General features: G+C 56.6%; 1 protein-coding gene across 1 annotated transcript; it reads left to right on the top strand.

Moving 5' to 3' along the window:
- Positions 1 to 7,780: 7,780 nt before the first annotated feature.
- Positions 7,781 to 16,001, top strand: LOC133356716 (monoacylglycerol lipase abhd6-A-like). The gene is made up of 8 exons (XM_061574360.1): positions 7,781 to 7,937; positions 8,453 to 8,642; positions 9,097 to 9,210; positions 9,501 to 9,633; positions 9,804 to 9,958; positions 10,502 to 10,556; positions 13,699 to 13,799; positions 14,014 to 16,001. The coding sequence occupies exons 1-8, from the start codon at positions 7,798 to 7,800 to the stop codon at positions 14,170 to 14,172; spliced, it is 1,047 nt and encodes a 348-aa protein (XP_061430344.1). The 5' UTR covers positions 7,781 to 7,797; the 3' UTR covers positions 14,173 to 16,001.
- The last annotated feature ends 1,727 nt before the right edge of the window (positions 16,002 to 17,728 follow it).

The raw sequence follows: 17,728 nt of genomic DNA, 5'->3' as shown, positions 1-17,728 counted from the left end.
CCGAAACGTCGCAGTCACCCACACTCACAGTCACCCACACTCACAGTCACCCACACTCGCAGTCACCCACACTCACAGTCACCCACACACTCACAGTCACCCACACTCACAGTCACCCACACACACAGTCCACCCACACTCACAGTCACCCACACTCACAGTCACCCACACTCACAGTCACCCACACACACAGTCACCCACACTCACAGTCACCCACACTCGCAGTCACCCACACTCGCAGTCACCCACACTCACAGTCACCCACACACTCACAGTCACCCACACTCACAGTCACCCACACACACAGTCACCCACACTCACAGTCACACACACTCACAGTCACCCACACTCACAGTCACCCACACTCACAGTCACCCACACTCACAGTCACCCACACACTCACAGTCACCCACACTCACAGTCACCCACACACACAGTCACCCACACACTCACAGTCACCCACACACTCACAGTCACCCACACACAGTCACCCACACACTCACAGTCACCCACACACACACAGTCACCCACACACTCACAGTCACCCACACTCACAGTCACCCACACACTCACAGTCACCCACACACACACAGTCACCCACACACACACAGTCACCCACAGTCACCCACACACTCACAGTCACCCACACACTCACAGTCACCCACACTCACAGTCACCCCACACTCACAGTCACCCACACACACACAGTCACCCACACTCACAGTCACCCACACTCACAGTCACCCACACTCACAGTCACCCACACAGTCACCCACACACACAGTCACCCACACACACACAGTCACCACACTCAGTCACCCACACTCAGTCCACCCACACACACAGTCACCCACACTCACAGTCACCCACACACACAGTCACCCACACTCACAGTCACCACACACTCACATTCACCCACACCAGTCATTCACACACAGTCACTCACAGTCACCCACACAATCACAGTCACCCACACTCACAGTCACCCACACACTCACAGTCACCCACACACACAGTCACCCACACTCACAGTCACCCACACACTCACAGTCACCCACACACAGTCATTCACACACAGTCACTCACAGTCACCCACACAATCACAGTCACCCACACACTCACAGTCACCCACACACTCACAGTCACCCACACTCACAGTCACCCACACACTCACAGTCACTCACACACTCACAGTCACCCACACTCACAGTCACCCACACTCACAGTCACCCCACACACTCACAGTCACCCACACACTCACAGTCACCCACACACTCCAGTCACCCACACACACACAGTCACCCATACTCACAGTCACCCACACACTCACAGTCACCCACACACACAGTCACCCACACTCACAGTCACCCACACACTCACAGTCACCCACACACAGTCATTCACACACAGTCACAGTCACCCACACAATCACAGTCACCCACACACTCACAGTCACCCACACACTCACAGTCACCCACACTCACAGTCACCCACACTCACAGTCACCCACACACTCACAGTCACCCACACACTCACAGTCAACCACACACACACAGTCAACCACACACTCACAGTCACCCACACACTCACAGTCAACCACACATTCACAGTCACCCACACACTCACAGTCAACCACACACACACATTCACCCACACACTCACAGTCACCCACACACTCAGTCAACCACACACTCACAGTCAACCACACACTCACAGTCACCCACACTCAGTCACCCACACTCACAATCACCCACACACAGTGACCCACACACTCACAGTTACACACACAGTCACCCACAGTCACCCACACTCAGTCACCCACACACTCACAGTCACCCACACTCATAGTCACCAACACTCACAGTCATTCACACACAGTCACTCACAGTCACCCACACAATCACAGTCACCCACACTCACAGTCACCCACACACTCACAGTCACCCACACACTCACAGTCACCCCACACACAGTGACCCACACTCACAGTCACCCACACTCACAGTCACCCACACTCACAGTCACCCACACTCACAGTCACCCACACACAGTGATCCACACACTCACAGTTACCCACACACACACAGTCAACCACACACACACAGTCACCCACACTCACAGTCACCCACACTCACAGTCACCCACAACAACAACAACAACCGCCATTCGCCACTAAGTGGCGGTGACGTCACCACGATGCTTGTGCCAGGCCAAGTGCACCTTGAGGCCACGTGAAGTGTCGAAAGCCCGCTGGCAGGAGGTCACGGGGCAGACCCAGGTGCCACTGGTCGACTGACCGAGATGACCGAGATGACTGGCTGATGCACCACCTGTGCCCCCTACTGTGCCAACTTGCTGTGCTTTAGCCACCCGGCGCTCCGCTCGTTGTTGTGAGCGTCGCTCCTCCGCCCTCCGTTGTTGTTGGAGGGCGACTGCCTCCAACTGCCCAGTAGCGTCCTTCACGAGCCTCCTCCACTGAGGCCGATCTTGACACCGCTGGTACCAGTCATCGGCAAGTCCACTCAGCTCCACGTCCTCCTGTACCACATCACTCCATCTCTTCTCCAGCCCGTGCCGCGCCCGTCTAGCCCCCTCGATCCGGCCGAACAAAAGCTGTTTAGGCATGCGGTGGCTGGGCATGCGGGCTACATGACCCAGCCAACGCAGCCTTGCCTGCCGGAGGAGCTCACTGATGGGACTTTGCCCAGATCTTTCAAGGATTTGTGAGCTCCTCACACAATCCAGCCTGGTTAAACCCAGGATGGATCGTAGGCAGGCCAGCCTAAATGTTTCCAACCGGCGAAGATGCTCCACCAGGGGGGTCCACGTCTCGCAAGCGTAGAGAAGGGAGGGAATGACCGTGGCCGAGAAGACCTGAAGCTTCGTGCGGAGCGACAGACCAGGTAGCTTCCACACAGCGTTACGCAACCGATGAAAAGATATTGCCGCTCGACTGATTCGGAGTGAGACCTCTGCTGATAGACTGGAGCCGGTCATAAGCACACTGCCCAGGTATGGGAAACTCTCCACTCTCTCCACAACTGCCCCATCACCAATTGGGAGTTGTGGGGGTGGAGTGTCCGATGGTACAAAATACCCAGGCAGGTGCTTGGTTTTGGTGGGGCTGATGGTAAGGCCCCACCTCTTAGTGGCACGCTCCAGTCTCAGCAGCAGCGCCTCCAACTCCTCTTCTGAATGAGCAGCTATTACCAAATCATCGGCATACATAACGTGGTTGACCAATAGGGAGCCATCCCTTGATCGCACCCGGGCGTCGATCAGCCTCCCATTATATCTGTACCAAACGGAAATTCCCCCGGTACAGCTATTGAAGGCTTCACGAACTACGCGGTCAAAATAGATGTTAAATAATGTGGGAGCCAGAGGACATCCCTGTCGCACCCCAAGGTGTACAGGGAAAGGCTCCGACTCCCGGCCACGTAGTTTTACCCGGGCCCGCTCACCATCATGAAGGTCCTTAATGATCGTGAGCAGAGGGTCAGGGACTCCGAAAGCACGAAGAACAACCCAGAGTCCAGTCCTACTGATGGTATCATAGGCCTTGACCAGGTCAATAAAGCAGAGATGTAGGTCTTTTTGGAATTCCCTACACCTCTGCTGTAGCAGACGGACAGAAAATATGGCATCTGTGCAGGACCGCCCTTTCCTGAAACCGCATTGGGGCTCCGCAAGCCCCTCCTCAGCGTGCCTAGCAAGGCGATGTTGAATAATCCTTGCCAGGACCTTACCCGGCACACTGAGGAGTGAGATGCCCCTGTAGTTGTTACAGTCTGTGCGGTCCCCCTTCTTAAAGAGGGGGACCACCAGGGCATCCTTCCAGTCCTGCGGAACCCGTCCAGTGGTCCAGACTGTTGTTATGATGTCATATAGGGCAGTCTGTGCACAAACGCCACCCTCCCTCAGCATTTCGCTTGGGAGATCATCTCTGCCCGGTGCCTTCCCTGGTCTCAGACTCCGGATCGCCCTCAGTACTTCCTCAACAGCTGGAACCTCAGCCAGCCACTCACAGGGGGTGACCTCTTCCAATATTTGAGGCACCGCAGCCTCAGCAGGGTTATCCCCACTTTGTGCCATGATGTTTTCCTGGCTGAGAGAATTTCCCTCCCCCAGGACCTCACAGAAATGCTCAGCAAATCTGCAAACCTGTTCCTGGGGGTCGGAGATTGGATCACCGTTTTTTCCTCTAATGATGGTAATAGGTGTGGCGCTGCAGGTTACTTTTTTGATGGAGTTAAATAGTGATTTGTGATCACGGGCCACTGAGGCAGACTCCATCTCCTCAGCAACCCGCGACCACCACCCATCCTTACAACGCCTTACGGCTCTCCGAACTTCCGAGCGAAGGCTGCGGTAAACCTCCTCATTCTCTGACGTGGGATGCTGTAGGCGATGAGAGTGGGCCTGTCGCTTTTTCTCAATTAACCTGAACACCTCCTCTGTCAGCCAGGGTTTCTGGGGAGGTCTGGACCGCGTACCCAAAGCAGCCATTGCAGCTGCATGAGTCACAGTCCTATACCTCGCCCATTTACCCTCGACATCAGGTGGAGTGGGGGACGATGCCAACCCCAGCTGCAAGCGATGATGAAATTCTCGCTTGCAACTTTCATCAGCTAACTGAGACCAGGCCACTTTTGGTTGGAATGGGATCCTGGGTGTACACCCACCACCGGAGTGGAAGAAAGGCAGGCGCATCTTACAGATGACTAGTCGATGGTCAGAGGACAGATCAGCTCCACGGTAGGTCCTGGTGTCAAGGACATGGGTTCGCATCCGCTGGTCCGTCACTATGTAGTCCAGCAGATGTTCTTGCTTGGACCCGGCATGTATCCATGATGTTGTGTGGATGCGCCGATGCCGGAAGAGCGTGTTGGTAATTACAAGCCCATGGGCTGCACAAAAATCTAGCAGCCTCCTACCGTTATTATTGAGCTGATCTGGCCCATGCCTTCCAATCACTCCAGACCAGGTGTCAGCATCATGACCAACTCGGGCATTGAAGTCACCCAACAAGATGACTCTGTCCCGAGTGGCCACTTTAGCCAGCACCTGTGACAGGAGGTCATAGAAAGCGTCTGACTCATCGGCTTTGCTTGCATCCCTCCACGGATGTTCGTCTTCGGTGGGGGCATAAGTAACCACGACCACCACTCCTCGCCTCTGGTTGATGGGAAGGCGAGCCCAAAGTATCCTGGGGCTTACAGCTTCCCACACCTCACCGCCACGCTCCCACGCCCCCTTCATTCTTTTGTTCAGAAGAAGAGCCACACCCTGTTGTTTGGCAGTCTCCTGCCCCGAGTAGAGGACTGTCCACCCCTCATGGTGGCAGGAGCCAGAACCGGTCCACCGGACCTCCTGAATGCCACAGAGATCCAGGCGGTACCGGTCCAGCTCCCGACAGAGGAGTGGCAGCCTCTCCTCCGCAGTGAGCGTTCGAACATTCCACGTGGCCATCCGCAATGGTTTTTTGTTTCTGGAGGAGCCCCGAGGGTGAAAATTCAATCTCCTGGCTCCGCCAAATGGGGTTTGGCCACACACTCACAGTCACCCACACACTCACAGTCACCCACACACACACAGTCACCCACACACTCAGTCACCCACACACATTCACCCACACACTCACAGTCACCCACACACAGTGACCCACACACTCACAGTTACCCACACACACAGTCAACCACAACAACAACAACCGTCATTCGCCACTAAGTGGCGGTGACGTCACCACGACGCTTGTGCCAGGCCATGTGCACCTTGAGGCCACGTGAAGTGTCGAACGCCCGCTGGCAGGAGGTCACGGTGCAGACCCAGGTGCCACGGGTCGACTGACCGAGATGACCGAGATGACTGAGATGACTGGCTGATGCGCCACCTGTGCCCCCTACTGTACCAACTTGCTGTGCTTTAGCCACCCGGCGCTCCGCTCGTTGTTGTGAGCGTCGCTCCTCCGCCCTCCGTTGTTGTTGGAGGGCGACTGCCTCCAACTGCCCAGTAGCGTCCTTCACGAGCCTCCTCCACTGAGGCCGATCTTGACACCGCTGGTACCAGTCATCGGCAAGTCCACTCAGCTCCACGTCCTCCTGTACCACATCACTCCATCTCTTCTCTAGCCCGTGCCGCGCCCGTTTAGCCCCCTCGATCCGGCCGAACAAAAGCTGTTTAGGCATGCGGTGGCTGGGCATGCGGGCTACATGACCCAGCCAACGCAGCCTTGCCTGCCGGAGGAGCTCACCGATGGGACTTTGCCCAGATCTTTCAAGGGCTTGTGAGCTCGTCACACAATCCAGCCTGGTTAAACCCAGGATGGATCGTAGGCAGGCCAGCCTAAATGTTTCCAACCGGCGAAGTCACCCACACACAGTCACCCACACTCACAGTCACCCACACACACACAGTCACCCACAACAACTGCAACCGCCATTTGCCACTAAGTGGCGGTGACGTCACCACGACGCTTGTGCCAGGCCATGTGCACCTTGAGGCCATGTGAAGTGTCGAACGCCCGCTGGCAGGAGGTCACGGGGCAGACCCAGGTGCCATGGGACGACTGACCGAGATGACTGAGATGACTGGCTGATGCACCACCTGTGCCCCCTACTGTGCCAACTTGCTGTGCTTTAGCCACCCGGCGCTCCGCTCATTGTTGTGAGCGTCGCTCATCCACCCTCCATTATTGGAGGGCGACTGCCTCCAACTGCCCAGTAGCGTCTTTCACGAGCCTCCTCCACAGAGGCCGATCTTGACATCGCTGGTACCAGTCATTGGCAAGTCCACTCAGCTCCACGTCCTCCTGTACCACATCACTCCATCTTTTCTCTCGCCCGTGCCGTGCCCATTTAGCCCCCTCGATCCGGCCAAACAAAAGCTTTTCAGGCATGTGGTGGCTGGGCATGTGGGCTACATGACCCAGCCAATGCAGCCGTGCCTCTCGGGCAGCTCACCGATGGGACTTTTTCCACATCTTTCAAGGATTTGAGAGCTCACACAATCCAGCCTGGTGAAACCCAGGATAGATTGTAGGCAGACCAGTCTAAATGTTTATAACCAGCAAAAATGTTCCCTTAGGGGGATCCACGTTCTGCAAGCGTAGAGAAGGGAGGGAATGACTGGCCGAGAAGACCTGAAGCTTTGTGTGGAGCGATAGACCAGGTAGCTTCCACACAGCGTTACGCAACCGATGAAAAAATAATGCCACTCGACTGATTCGGAGTGAGACCTCTGCTGTTAAACCAGAGCCGGTCATGAGCACACTGCCAAGGTTTGGGAAACTCTCCACTCTCTCCACAACTGCTGTGGGGGTGGAGTGTCCGATGGTACAAAATACCCAGACAGTTACCCACACACTCGCAGTCACCCATACACTCAACCACCCACCCACTCACCCCCCACTCACCCACACACACATGCCCCCCACTCACCCCCCACACACCGACCCACTCGCCCATACAATCACCTCCCCCCCCACCACACACCCACCCACTCACACCGTCAGACACTCACCCACACAGGCACACACACACCCATCCATTCACTCACACACCCACTCACACACCCACTCACCCAGTCACCCCCCACTCACACACTCACTCACCCACACACCCATCCATTCACCCCCCCACACACCCACCCACCCACTCACACACCCACTCACCCACACACCCGCCCACTCGCCCACTCACCCACCCACTTACACCCCACACAGTCACACACTCGCCCACTCACCCCCCACACATCTACCCACTCACCCCGTGATGTGTCCGCCCCTGCCGTGTCCCCATGTCTATCAGGATGCTGGAGTCCCTGTCGGGCCTGCCCCTGCCCCTTGACCCGATGACCTTGACCCTGTCCCTGCCGCTGCTACTCTTTGCGTACTACTGGCTCTTCCAGCCGTCGGCATTCCTCTACCTGCACGACTGGTGGGTGACCCCTCGCGCCCTCACCCCACACTCACGCCACGCTCACCCCACACTCACCCCACACTCACCCCACACTCACCCCACACTCACCCCACACTCACCCCACACTCACCACACACTCACCCTATCATCATCCCCACACTCACCCCGCACTCACCCTATCATCCTGGCCTCACCCCACACTCACCCCACACTCACCCTGTCATCATCCTGCCCTCACTCCACACCCCACCCTCGTCTTTTTGACACCCTGACCCCACCCTGACCCCACTGACTTTACCCCGAGCCCCGTGCCCACGATGTGACCCCTCCCCACCCCCCCTGCTGGGGTGGTGCCGAGTGTCCCCTGCAGGCCGCACAGGGACGGCTGCCACTGGGGAGGGTCCTCTTAAGCCACAGCGTCCCCGCGTGTCTGCACCACTCACCATGACGGTGTCTCCGTGTGCCCCCCACCCCTCTGTGTCCATTTGTGTCCACCCCATGCCCCCCGTCCCGTGTTCCCCTTCCCCTGTCAGGTACTGGCGAACCCAGCTGGGCTTCCAGATACGCGAGTGCCACTGTGGGGCCTTCACGTTTTGCTACTCGGAGCTGGGCCGGCGTGCCGGCGGCGGCGATGGTGGTGGTGGTGCCACCGGAACACGGCCCAGCCTCCTTTTCCTGCACGCGTTCTCCGCCAACAAGGACATGTGGCTGCCCCTGCTGCGGGTGAGGGTGCGGCGCCGGTTGGTGGGGGTGCGGGGGTGGTGGCTCGGGGTTGTGACTTGGGGCGGTGGCTCAGGGTGGTAGTGCAGGGGTAGTGGCTCGTGGTGGTAGTAGTGTAGGGTGGTGGTAATGCTCGGTGGTGGCTTGGGGTGGTGGCTCAGGGTGGTAGTGCCGAGGCGGTGGTGCAGGGTGGCACAAGGTGGTGGCGCAGTGATGACGCTTGTGCCTCACAGCAGTAAGTTCTGTAGAGTGTGTGCGTGAATGAGTGTCGAGTTTGTGGTGCTTGTTGACCACGGTGTATAAGATAGCAAAGTGTCTGGCAGCAACAGTTGGAGGAGGAATCGGCACGTTAAGTTTACGGGAACAGTGAAAGCGGTAGCAGCGCTAGAAGAGTGACCATGTAGGTGACTGACCACTGCATGGTTGGGGTGGGGGGGGTGTGTCTTTGTCTCCGCAGTTCCTGCCACGTGACCGCCACGTGGTGTGTGTGGACATGCCGGGTCACGAAGGGACGACGCGCGCACATGGTGACGACTACTCCCTGCAGGGGCAAGTCATCCGCATCAAGCAGGTGGGGTGTGTGGGGGTGTGCGCGCGTGGTGGTGCACGCTGCGCTACGGACCCGGCAACCCGAGTTTGATTCCCAATAACGGCCAATAACAGTGACGAATATTTGAACCGGGAAGACAAAGTTCGGCCGGGCGTGGTGCTGGTCCCCCACCCTCTCGTGTGTCGCGCCGGCCTTCATGGGCGTCGCTCGCTGACGGCACTTGCCACTACAGTCTGTTAAGAGGCTTCTCGGGGGACCTTTGTAGCGTGCGTGACGATCGCGAGCTCTCTAACCCACGCTGCCCTGCACAGTTTGTGGCTGCGGTGGGGCTGGACGCGGCTCCGTTCCATCTCCTGGGCACGTCCATGGGTGGCGGCGTCGCTGGTGTCTACGCAGCCACCCACCCCGGGGATGTCCACACACTCACTCTCATTTGTCCCGCCGGTGGGTGCAGTGCCACACGCAGCACAACACTCATGGTGCGACACGCAGCCTCGCTCACTCACAGCGCCGCACTCACGGGCGCCATGCTCATCGTGGCGGTGACGTGCCCATGGAACCGGCGTGACAGTGAACATGTCGGCACCACGCCGCGGTCCCCCCGCCCCTCCCAGGTCTGGATGCGCCGACGGAGAGCCGCTTCGTGGGGGAGCTGCGGGCAGCCGAGGCCGCGGGCGATTTCACCGGCGTCTCCCTGATCCCGCGCTCGCCTGCGCAGGTGGCACGCATGCTGCAGCTGGTGACGTACAGCTTCAAGCTGCCGCAGCAGGTGCGAAGTGCAGATGCGCCCGTAGGCTCACATGGACCCCTGCAGACGCACACAGAGACCCATAGACTCACACAGAGACCCATAGACTCACACAGAGACCCATAGACTCACACAGAGACCCATAGACTCACACAGAGACCCATAGACTCACACAGAGACCCATAGACTCACACGGAGACCCATAGACTCACACAGAGACCCATAGACTCACACAGAAACCCATAGACTCACACAAAAACCCACAAACTCACACAGAGACCCATAGACTCACCACACAGAAACGTCCATGCCATCGCTAGGCATTATCTCGCCATGTGGCTTGGGGCATGACATAGTGGACAACCACAGCTAGTCCACCCCCATGTGAGCGAACATTGCGTGCGTATTCTGGCGAGCATTAATGGGTGAGCGTGGGCGAGCGTTGCGGCCGAGCGTGGGTGAGTGTTGCAGGTGAGCGTGGGCGAGCATTGCGGGAGAGCATGGGTGAGCGTTAATGGGTGGCGTGGGTGGTTGCCCCTCCTCTGCGCGTGGTCGTTGCTACAGATCCTGCAGGCCATGGTGGATGTGCGGCGTGACCACAACGATTTCTACCTCCAGCGTGAGTGGCGTGCATCCACCACCTTCACCGCCATCACCGCCATCACCACCATCAACACGATCACCACTGCAACCACCAACACAACCAAGACCATCTACATTACCACCATCATCACCACCACAACCATCAGCACCACGACTACCATAACCATCTCCACTACCACCATCATCACCACCACCATCATCACCACCATAATCATCATCACCACCACCACCACCATCATCATCATCATCACCACCACCATCATCATCACCACCACCACGACCATTTCCACTACCACCATCACCACTACCATGACAATCTCCACTACCGCCACCACCACCCTGACCATCTCCACTATCCACTATCACCATCATCATCACCACCACCATCTCCACTACCACCATCATCATCACCAAGATCACCACTACCACCACAACCATCTTCACTACTAGCACAACCACCATCGCCACCGCCATCACCATGGTTAGGGGGTTAGGGTGGGGAGTTGGGTGGAGTGGGGATTTGCAACACGTGGTGGTGGTGGCGGTGGTGGTTGTGTTGTACGAACCCGGCGACCCGAGATCCATTCCCACTCACGGTCAACACCAGTGGTGATTATCTGAACTGGTGCTGGGCTTTCCCAGGTCGACTCAGCCTCAAGTGAGGATTTGGCTCTTCTTCTGAACAAAAGAATGAAAGGGGCGTGGGAGCGTGGCGGTGAGGTGTGGGAAGCTGTAAGCCCCAGGCTACTTTGGGCTCGCTTTCCCATCAACCGGAGGTGAGGAGTGGTGGTCGTGGTTACTTATGCCCCCACCGAAGACGAACATCCGTAGAGGGATGCAGGCAAGGCCGATGAGTCAAATGCCTTCTATGACCTGTCACAGGTGCTGGCTAAAGTGGCCCCTTGGGATAGAGTCATCTTGTTGGGTGACCTCAATGCCCGAGTTGGTCATGATGCTGGCACCTGGTCTGGAGTGATTGGATGGCATGGGCCAGATCAGATCAATAACAACGGTAGGAGACTTTTGTGCAGCCCATATATGACGGGTCCAAACAAGAACATATGCTGGAGTATATAGTGACGGAACAGTGGGCCCATGTCCTTGACACCAGAACCTACCGTGGAGCTGATCTGCCCACTGACCATCGACTTGTTATCTGTAAGATGCGTCTGCCATTCTTCCACTCTGGTGGTGGATATACACCCAGGACCCTATTCAAACCCATAGTGGCCTGGTCTCAGCTAGCTGATTAAAGTTGCAAGCAAGAATTTCATCATTGCTTGCAGCTGGGGTTGGCATCGTCCCTACTCCTCCTGATGCCAAGGGGAAATGGGCGAGGTTTAGAACTGTGGCTCATGCAGCTGCAATGGCTGCTTTGGGTACACGGTCCAAACTTCCCCAGAGGCCCTGACTGACAGCATCCCATGTCAGAGAATGAGGAGGCTTACCGCAGCCTTCGCTCGGAGGTTCGGAGAGCCGTGAGGCACTGCAAGGATAGGTGGTGGTCACAGGTTGCTGCTGAGGAAATGGAATTTGCCTCAGTGGCCCGTGATCACAAATCACTCTTTTACTCCATTTAAAAAGTAACCTGCAGCGCCACACCCATTACCATCATAGGGGAAAGAACGGTGATCCAATCTCTGACCCCCAGGAACAGGTTTGCAGGTTTGCTGAGCATTTCTGTGAGTTCTTGGGGAAAGGGAAATCCCTAAGCCTGGAAAACATCATGAGAGTGGGGATGACCCTGCTGATGATGCAGTGCCTCAAATATTGGAAGAAGTCCACCCCCTGTTTGTGGCTGGCTGAGGTGCCAGTCTGGACCACTGGACGGGTTCTGCAGGATTGGAAGGATGCCCTGGTGGTCCTCCTCTTTAAGAAGGGGAACCGCACAGACTGTAACAACTACAGGAGGCATTATTCTTTGGTTCTTTCGGTAAAGTCACGTACGTGACTTTACCGAAAGAACCAAAGAATTCCTGCAGTCACGAAAGCTCCAAATTAAGTTTACAGGGGGCATATCACTCCTCAGTGTGCCGGGAAAGGTCCTGGCAAGGATTATCGCCCTGTCCATCTGCTACAGCAGAGGAGTTGGAGGCGCTGCTGTTGAACCTGGAGCATGCCACTAAGAGGTTGGGCCTTACCATCAGCCCCACCAAAACTAAGCATTTGCCTGGATATATTGTACCATCAGACACTCCACCCCCACAACTCCCAATTGGTGATGGGGTAGTTGTGAAGAGAGTGGAGAGTTTCCCATATCTGGGCAGGGTGTTCATGACCGGCTCTAGTTTGACAGCAGAGGTCTCACTCCGAATCAGTCAAGCGGCATTATTTTGTCATCACCTTTGTAATGCTATGTGGAAGCTACCTGGTCCGTTGCTCCACACAAAACTTCAGATCTTCTCGGCCACCATCATGCCATCCCTTCTCTACGCTTGCGAAACGTGGACACCCCTAATGGAACATTTTCGCCAGTTAGAAACATTTAGGCTGGTCTGCCTATGATCCATTTTGGGTTTAACCAGGCTGGATTGTGTGAGGAGCTCACACATTCCTTGAAAGATCTGGAAAAAGTCCCATCGGTGAGCTCCTCTGGCAGGCAAGGCTGCATTGGCTGGGTCATGTAGCCTGCATGTCCAGCCACCGCATGCTTAAACAGCTTTTGTTCAGCCAGATAGAGGGGGCTAAACGGGCGCGGCATGGGCTAGAGAAGAGATGGAGTGATGTGGTACAGGAGGACGTGGAGCTGAGTGGACTTGCCGATGACTGGTACCAACTGTGTCAAGATCGGCCTCTGTGGAGAAGGCTCGTGAAGGACGCTACTGGGCAGTTGGAGGCAGTCGCCCTCCAACAACAACGGAGGATGGCGGAGCGACACTCACAACAATGAGCGGAGCGCCGGGTGGCTAAAACACAGCAAGTTGGCACAGTAGGCATCACAGGTGGTGCATTGGCCAGTCATCTCAGTCAACCCATGGCACGTGAGTCTGTCCCGTGACCTTCTGGCAGCGGGCATTCGACACTTCACATGGCCTTAACGTGCACCTAGCCTGGCATAAGTGCTGTGGTGACGTCACCGCCACATAGTGGAGAATGGCGGTTGTTGTTGTTGTGGTGGTAGTGGTGGTGGTGTTGAACCGGTGTCTCTGTCTGCGCAGTGCTCACGGCGATAACAGCCGAGCGGTCGCGATTCCGTCTCCACGAGACGATGCACCTCATAACGGCCCCGACCCTCGTCGTCTGGGGCAAGCAGGACCAGGTGAGACCCCCCCCCCCAGCTACTCTGGCGATGACCACGAAAATTATAATGATGACGTCGACGACGTTGATGATGACTTTGGCGACGTTGCCGACGACCACGTTGATGACCACGTTGATGACCACGTTGATGACGACCACGTTGATGACGACCACGTTGATGACCACGTTGATGACCACGTTGATGACGACCACGTTCACGTTGCGGCCCCCAGGTGCTGGACGTGTCCGGCGCGGTGCTGCTCTCGGCGGTGCTGCCGCGGTGCCGTGTGGAGCTGCTGGACGACTGCGGCCACACGGTGACGATGGAGCGGCCCCACGAGACGGCGCGGCTCCTCCTCGCATTTCTCGCTCACACCGAGTCTGGGGGATAGTGGCCAAGGGATAGGGATGAGCAGATAGGGGATAGAGACTAGCGGATAGGAGATAGGAGATAGAGGCTAGCGGATAGGGGATAGAGGCTAGCGGATAGGGGATAGAGACTAGCGGATAGGGGATAAGAGACTAGCAGATAGGGGATAAGAGACTGGTGGATAGGGGAGAGTGGATAGTGGCTCGTGGCTAGGGGCTCGTGGCTAGGGGCTAGTGTCTAGGGGTTTTGGGTAGGGAGCCAAAGGCCCCCTAGAGGCGAGCACTATACAGGATGTGATGTACCGTGTGATACTAACAGGGATGGCGCGGGCTTGAGCCGTGGGGTGCAATAACGACTCTCAGTGCTTGGTCTATCCACTGCTGGATGAGGGCCTCCCCCTAGAGTCCAACGGAGGGGGGGGGGGTATGGGTGGTGACGCCCAACAGGCGAGGTGCAATATTAACGGTGGGCAACGCAAAGGTGCCGATTAGCCGAACCACTGCCGACGGGTGCTACGTCCGAGCGCGTTTCTATCGGTCACGCGATAACGTAATACAGAGTAAATATATATGTACACATTTGTAGTCGTTGTCACCAGCAGGCATGGTCTATCCGTGTGTGTGTGTTTTGAACCTCATTCACACTGTACGTTAAAAAAGGGGGGAAGGACTGCTCGGCACTCTTCTCGTTTGCGGTTGTGCAAGGGCCCCATGTGTGGTGCCGTTCTCGCGTGGTGACGATTACGTGTGGTGACGGTCATTAATTGTGATGGTCATGCGTGTGTGTCCGGTCACGCATTGTGATGGTCATGCGTGCGTGTCCGGTCATGCGTGTGTGTCCGGTCATGCATTGTGATGGTCATGCGTGTGTGTCCGGTCATGCATTGTGATGGTCATGCGTGTGTGTCCGGTCATGCGTGTGTGTCCGGTCATGCGTGTGTGTCCGATCACGCATTGTGATGGTCATGCGTGTGTGTCCAGTCACGCATTTTGATGGTCATGCGTGTGTGTCCAGTCACGCAATTTGATGGTCATGCGTGTGTGTCCGGCATTGCGTGTGTCCGGTCACGCATTGTGATGGTCATGTGTGTGTGTCCAGTCACGCGTGTGTGTCCGGTCATGCGTGTGTGTCCGATCACGCATTGTGATGGTCATGCGTGTGTGTCCAGTCACGCGTGTGTGTCCGGTCACGCGTGTGTGTCCGGTCACGCATTGTGATGGTCATGCGTGTGTGTCCAGTCACGTATGTGTGTCCGGTCATGCGTGTGTCTCCGGTCATGCGTGTGTGTCCGGTCACACATTGTGATGGTCATGCATGTGTGTCCAGTCACACGTGTGTGTCCGGTCACGCATTGTGATGGTCATGCGTGTGTGTCCGGTCATTCGTGTGTGTCCGGTCACGCATTGTGATGGTCATGCATGTGTGTCCAGTCACACGTGTGTGTCCAGTCACGCGTGTGTGTCCGGTCACGCCAAAGGCCTCCTAGAGGCGAGCGCTATACAGGATGTGGTGTACCGTGTGATACTAACAGGGATGGCGCGGGCTTGAGCCGTGGGGTGCAATAACGACTCTCAGTGCTTGGTCTATCCACTGCTGGATGAGGGCCTCCCCCATGCCACGCGAGGGTGGGGGGGGGGGCACGCATGGGAGCCTAGGAGCCTAGGAATAGAGTCCAACGGGGGGGGGGTGGGTATGGGTGGTGACGCCCAACAGGCGAGGTGCAATATTAACGGTGGGCAACGCAAAGGTGCCGATTAGCCGAACCACTGCCGACGGGTGCTACGTCCGAGCGCGTTTCCATCGGTCACGCGATAACATAATACAGAATAAATATATATGTACACATTTGTAGTCGTTGTCACCAGCAGGCATGGTCTATCCGTGTGTGTGTGTTTTGCACTTCATTCACACTGTACGTTAAAAAAGGGGGGAAGGACTGCTCGGCACTCTTCTCGTTTGCGGTTGTGCAAGGGCCCCATGCGTGGTGCCGTTCTCGCGTGGTGACGATTACGTGTGGCGACGGTCATTAATTGTGATGGTCATGCGTGTGTGTCCGGTCACGCATTGTGATGGTCATGCGTGTGTGTCCGATTACGCATTGTGATGGTCATGCGTGTGTGTCCAGTCACACGTGTGTGTCCGGTCACGCATTGTGATGGTCATGCGTGTGTGTCTGGTCACGCATTGTGATGGTCATGCGTGTGTGTCCGGTCATGCGTGTGTGTCCGATCACGCATTGTGATGGTCATGCGTGTGTGTCCAGTCACACGTGTGTGTCCGGTCACGCATTGTGATGGTCATACGTGTGTGTCCGGTCATGCGTGTGTGTCTGGTCACGCATTGTGATGGTCATGCGTGTGTGTCCAGTCACGCATTGTGATGGTCATGCGTGTGTGTACGGTCATGCGTGTGTGTCCGGTCACGCATTGTGATGGTCATGCGTGTGTGTCTGGTCATGCGTGTGTGTCCGGTCACGCATTGTGATGGTCATGTGTGTGTGTCCAGTCACGCGTGTGTGTCCGGTCACGCATTGTGATGGTCATGCGTGTGTGTCCGGTCATGCGTGTGTGTCCGGTCACGCATTGTGATGGTCATGCGTGTGTGTCCAGTCACGCGTGTGTGTCCGGTCACGCATTGTGATGGTCATGCGTGTGTGTCCAGTCATGCGGGTTTGTCCGGTCACGCATTGTGATGGTCATGCGTGTGTGTCCAGTCATGCGTGTGTGTCCAGTCATGCGTGTGTGTCCGATCACGCATTCTGATGGTCATGCGTGTGTGTCCAGTCACACGTGTGTCCGGTCACGCATTGTGATGGTCATGCGTGTGTGTCCGGTCATGCGTGTGTGTCCGGTCACGCATTGTGATGGTCATGCGTGTGTGTCCAGTCACGCATGTGTGTCCGGTCACGCACTGTGATGGTCATGCGTGTGTGCCCAGTCATGCGTGTGTGTCCGGTCATGCATTGTGATGGTCATGCGTGTGTGTCCGGTCATGCGTGTGTGTCCGGTCACGCATTGTGATGGTCATGCGTGTGTGTCCAGTCACGCATGTGTGTCCGGTCACGCATTGTGATGGTCATGCGTGTGTGTCCGGTCATGCGTGTGTGTCCGGTCACGCACTGTGATGGTCATGCGTGTGTGCCCAGTCATGCGTGTGTGTCCGGTCATGCATTGTGATGGTCATGCGTGTGTGTCCGGTCATGCGTGGTGACGGCCACGCGTGTGTGTTCGGTCACGCGTGGCGATGGTGCCAGGCACTGAGCGGGGACGCGGCCACGCTGAGGGCTCAAATGGCACCGTTGCCACACAAGTCGCGTTGACTACCTCGCCTGGTATGCAGGAGGTCGTGGATTCGATCCTGACCCTGACGATGCCTGCTGCTGCTGCATATTTGGAGTTTGCGTCTCTCGCTTGGATTTTTGACTGGGTCCTCCGATTTTCCCTTCCATATTTTAGAATCACCATCGCGCATTTGGAGTATTTGTTTCCTGCTTTAAATTTTCACGTGATGATGATGATAAGCCGGTTACTTCGTTGAACCATCATTTGTGATAGCCAGGGGTCGCTTCTGAAAAAGAT

This window comes from Lethenteron reissneri, chromosome 55 (genome assembly GCF_015708825.2).
Source record: "Lethenteron reissneri isolate LAM-NWPU_2019-01 chromosome 55, ASM1570882v1, whole genome shotgun sequence".
Lineage (NCBI taxonomy): Eukaryota > Metazoa > Chordata > Hyperoartia > Petromyzontiformes > Petromyzontidae > Lethenteron > Lethenteron reissneri.
This window is presented reverse-complemented; position numbering and strand designations above follow the sequence as displayed.

Coding starts and splice junctions, on each gene's coding strand:
- LOC133356716 (XM_061574360.1), top strand. CDS start 7,798: ATGTCTATCAGGATGCTGGAGTCCCTGTCGGGCCTGCCCCTGCCCCTT. Junction 7,938..8,452: donor TTCCTCTACCTGCACGACTG/GTGGGTGACCCC, acceptor TTCCCCTGTCAG/GTACTGGCGAACCCAGCTGG. Junction 8,643..9,096: donor TGTGGCTGCCCCTGCTGCGG/GTGAGGGTGCGG, acceptor TTGTCTCCGCAG/TTCCTGCCACGTGACCGCCA.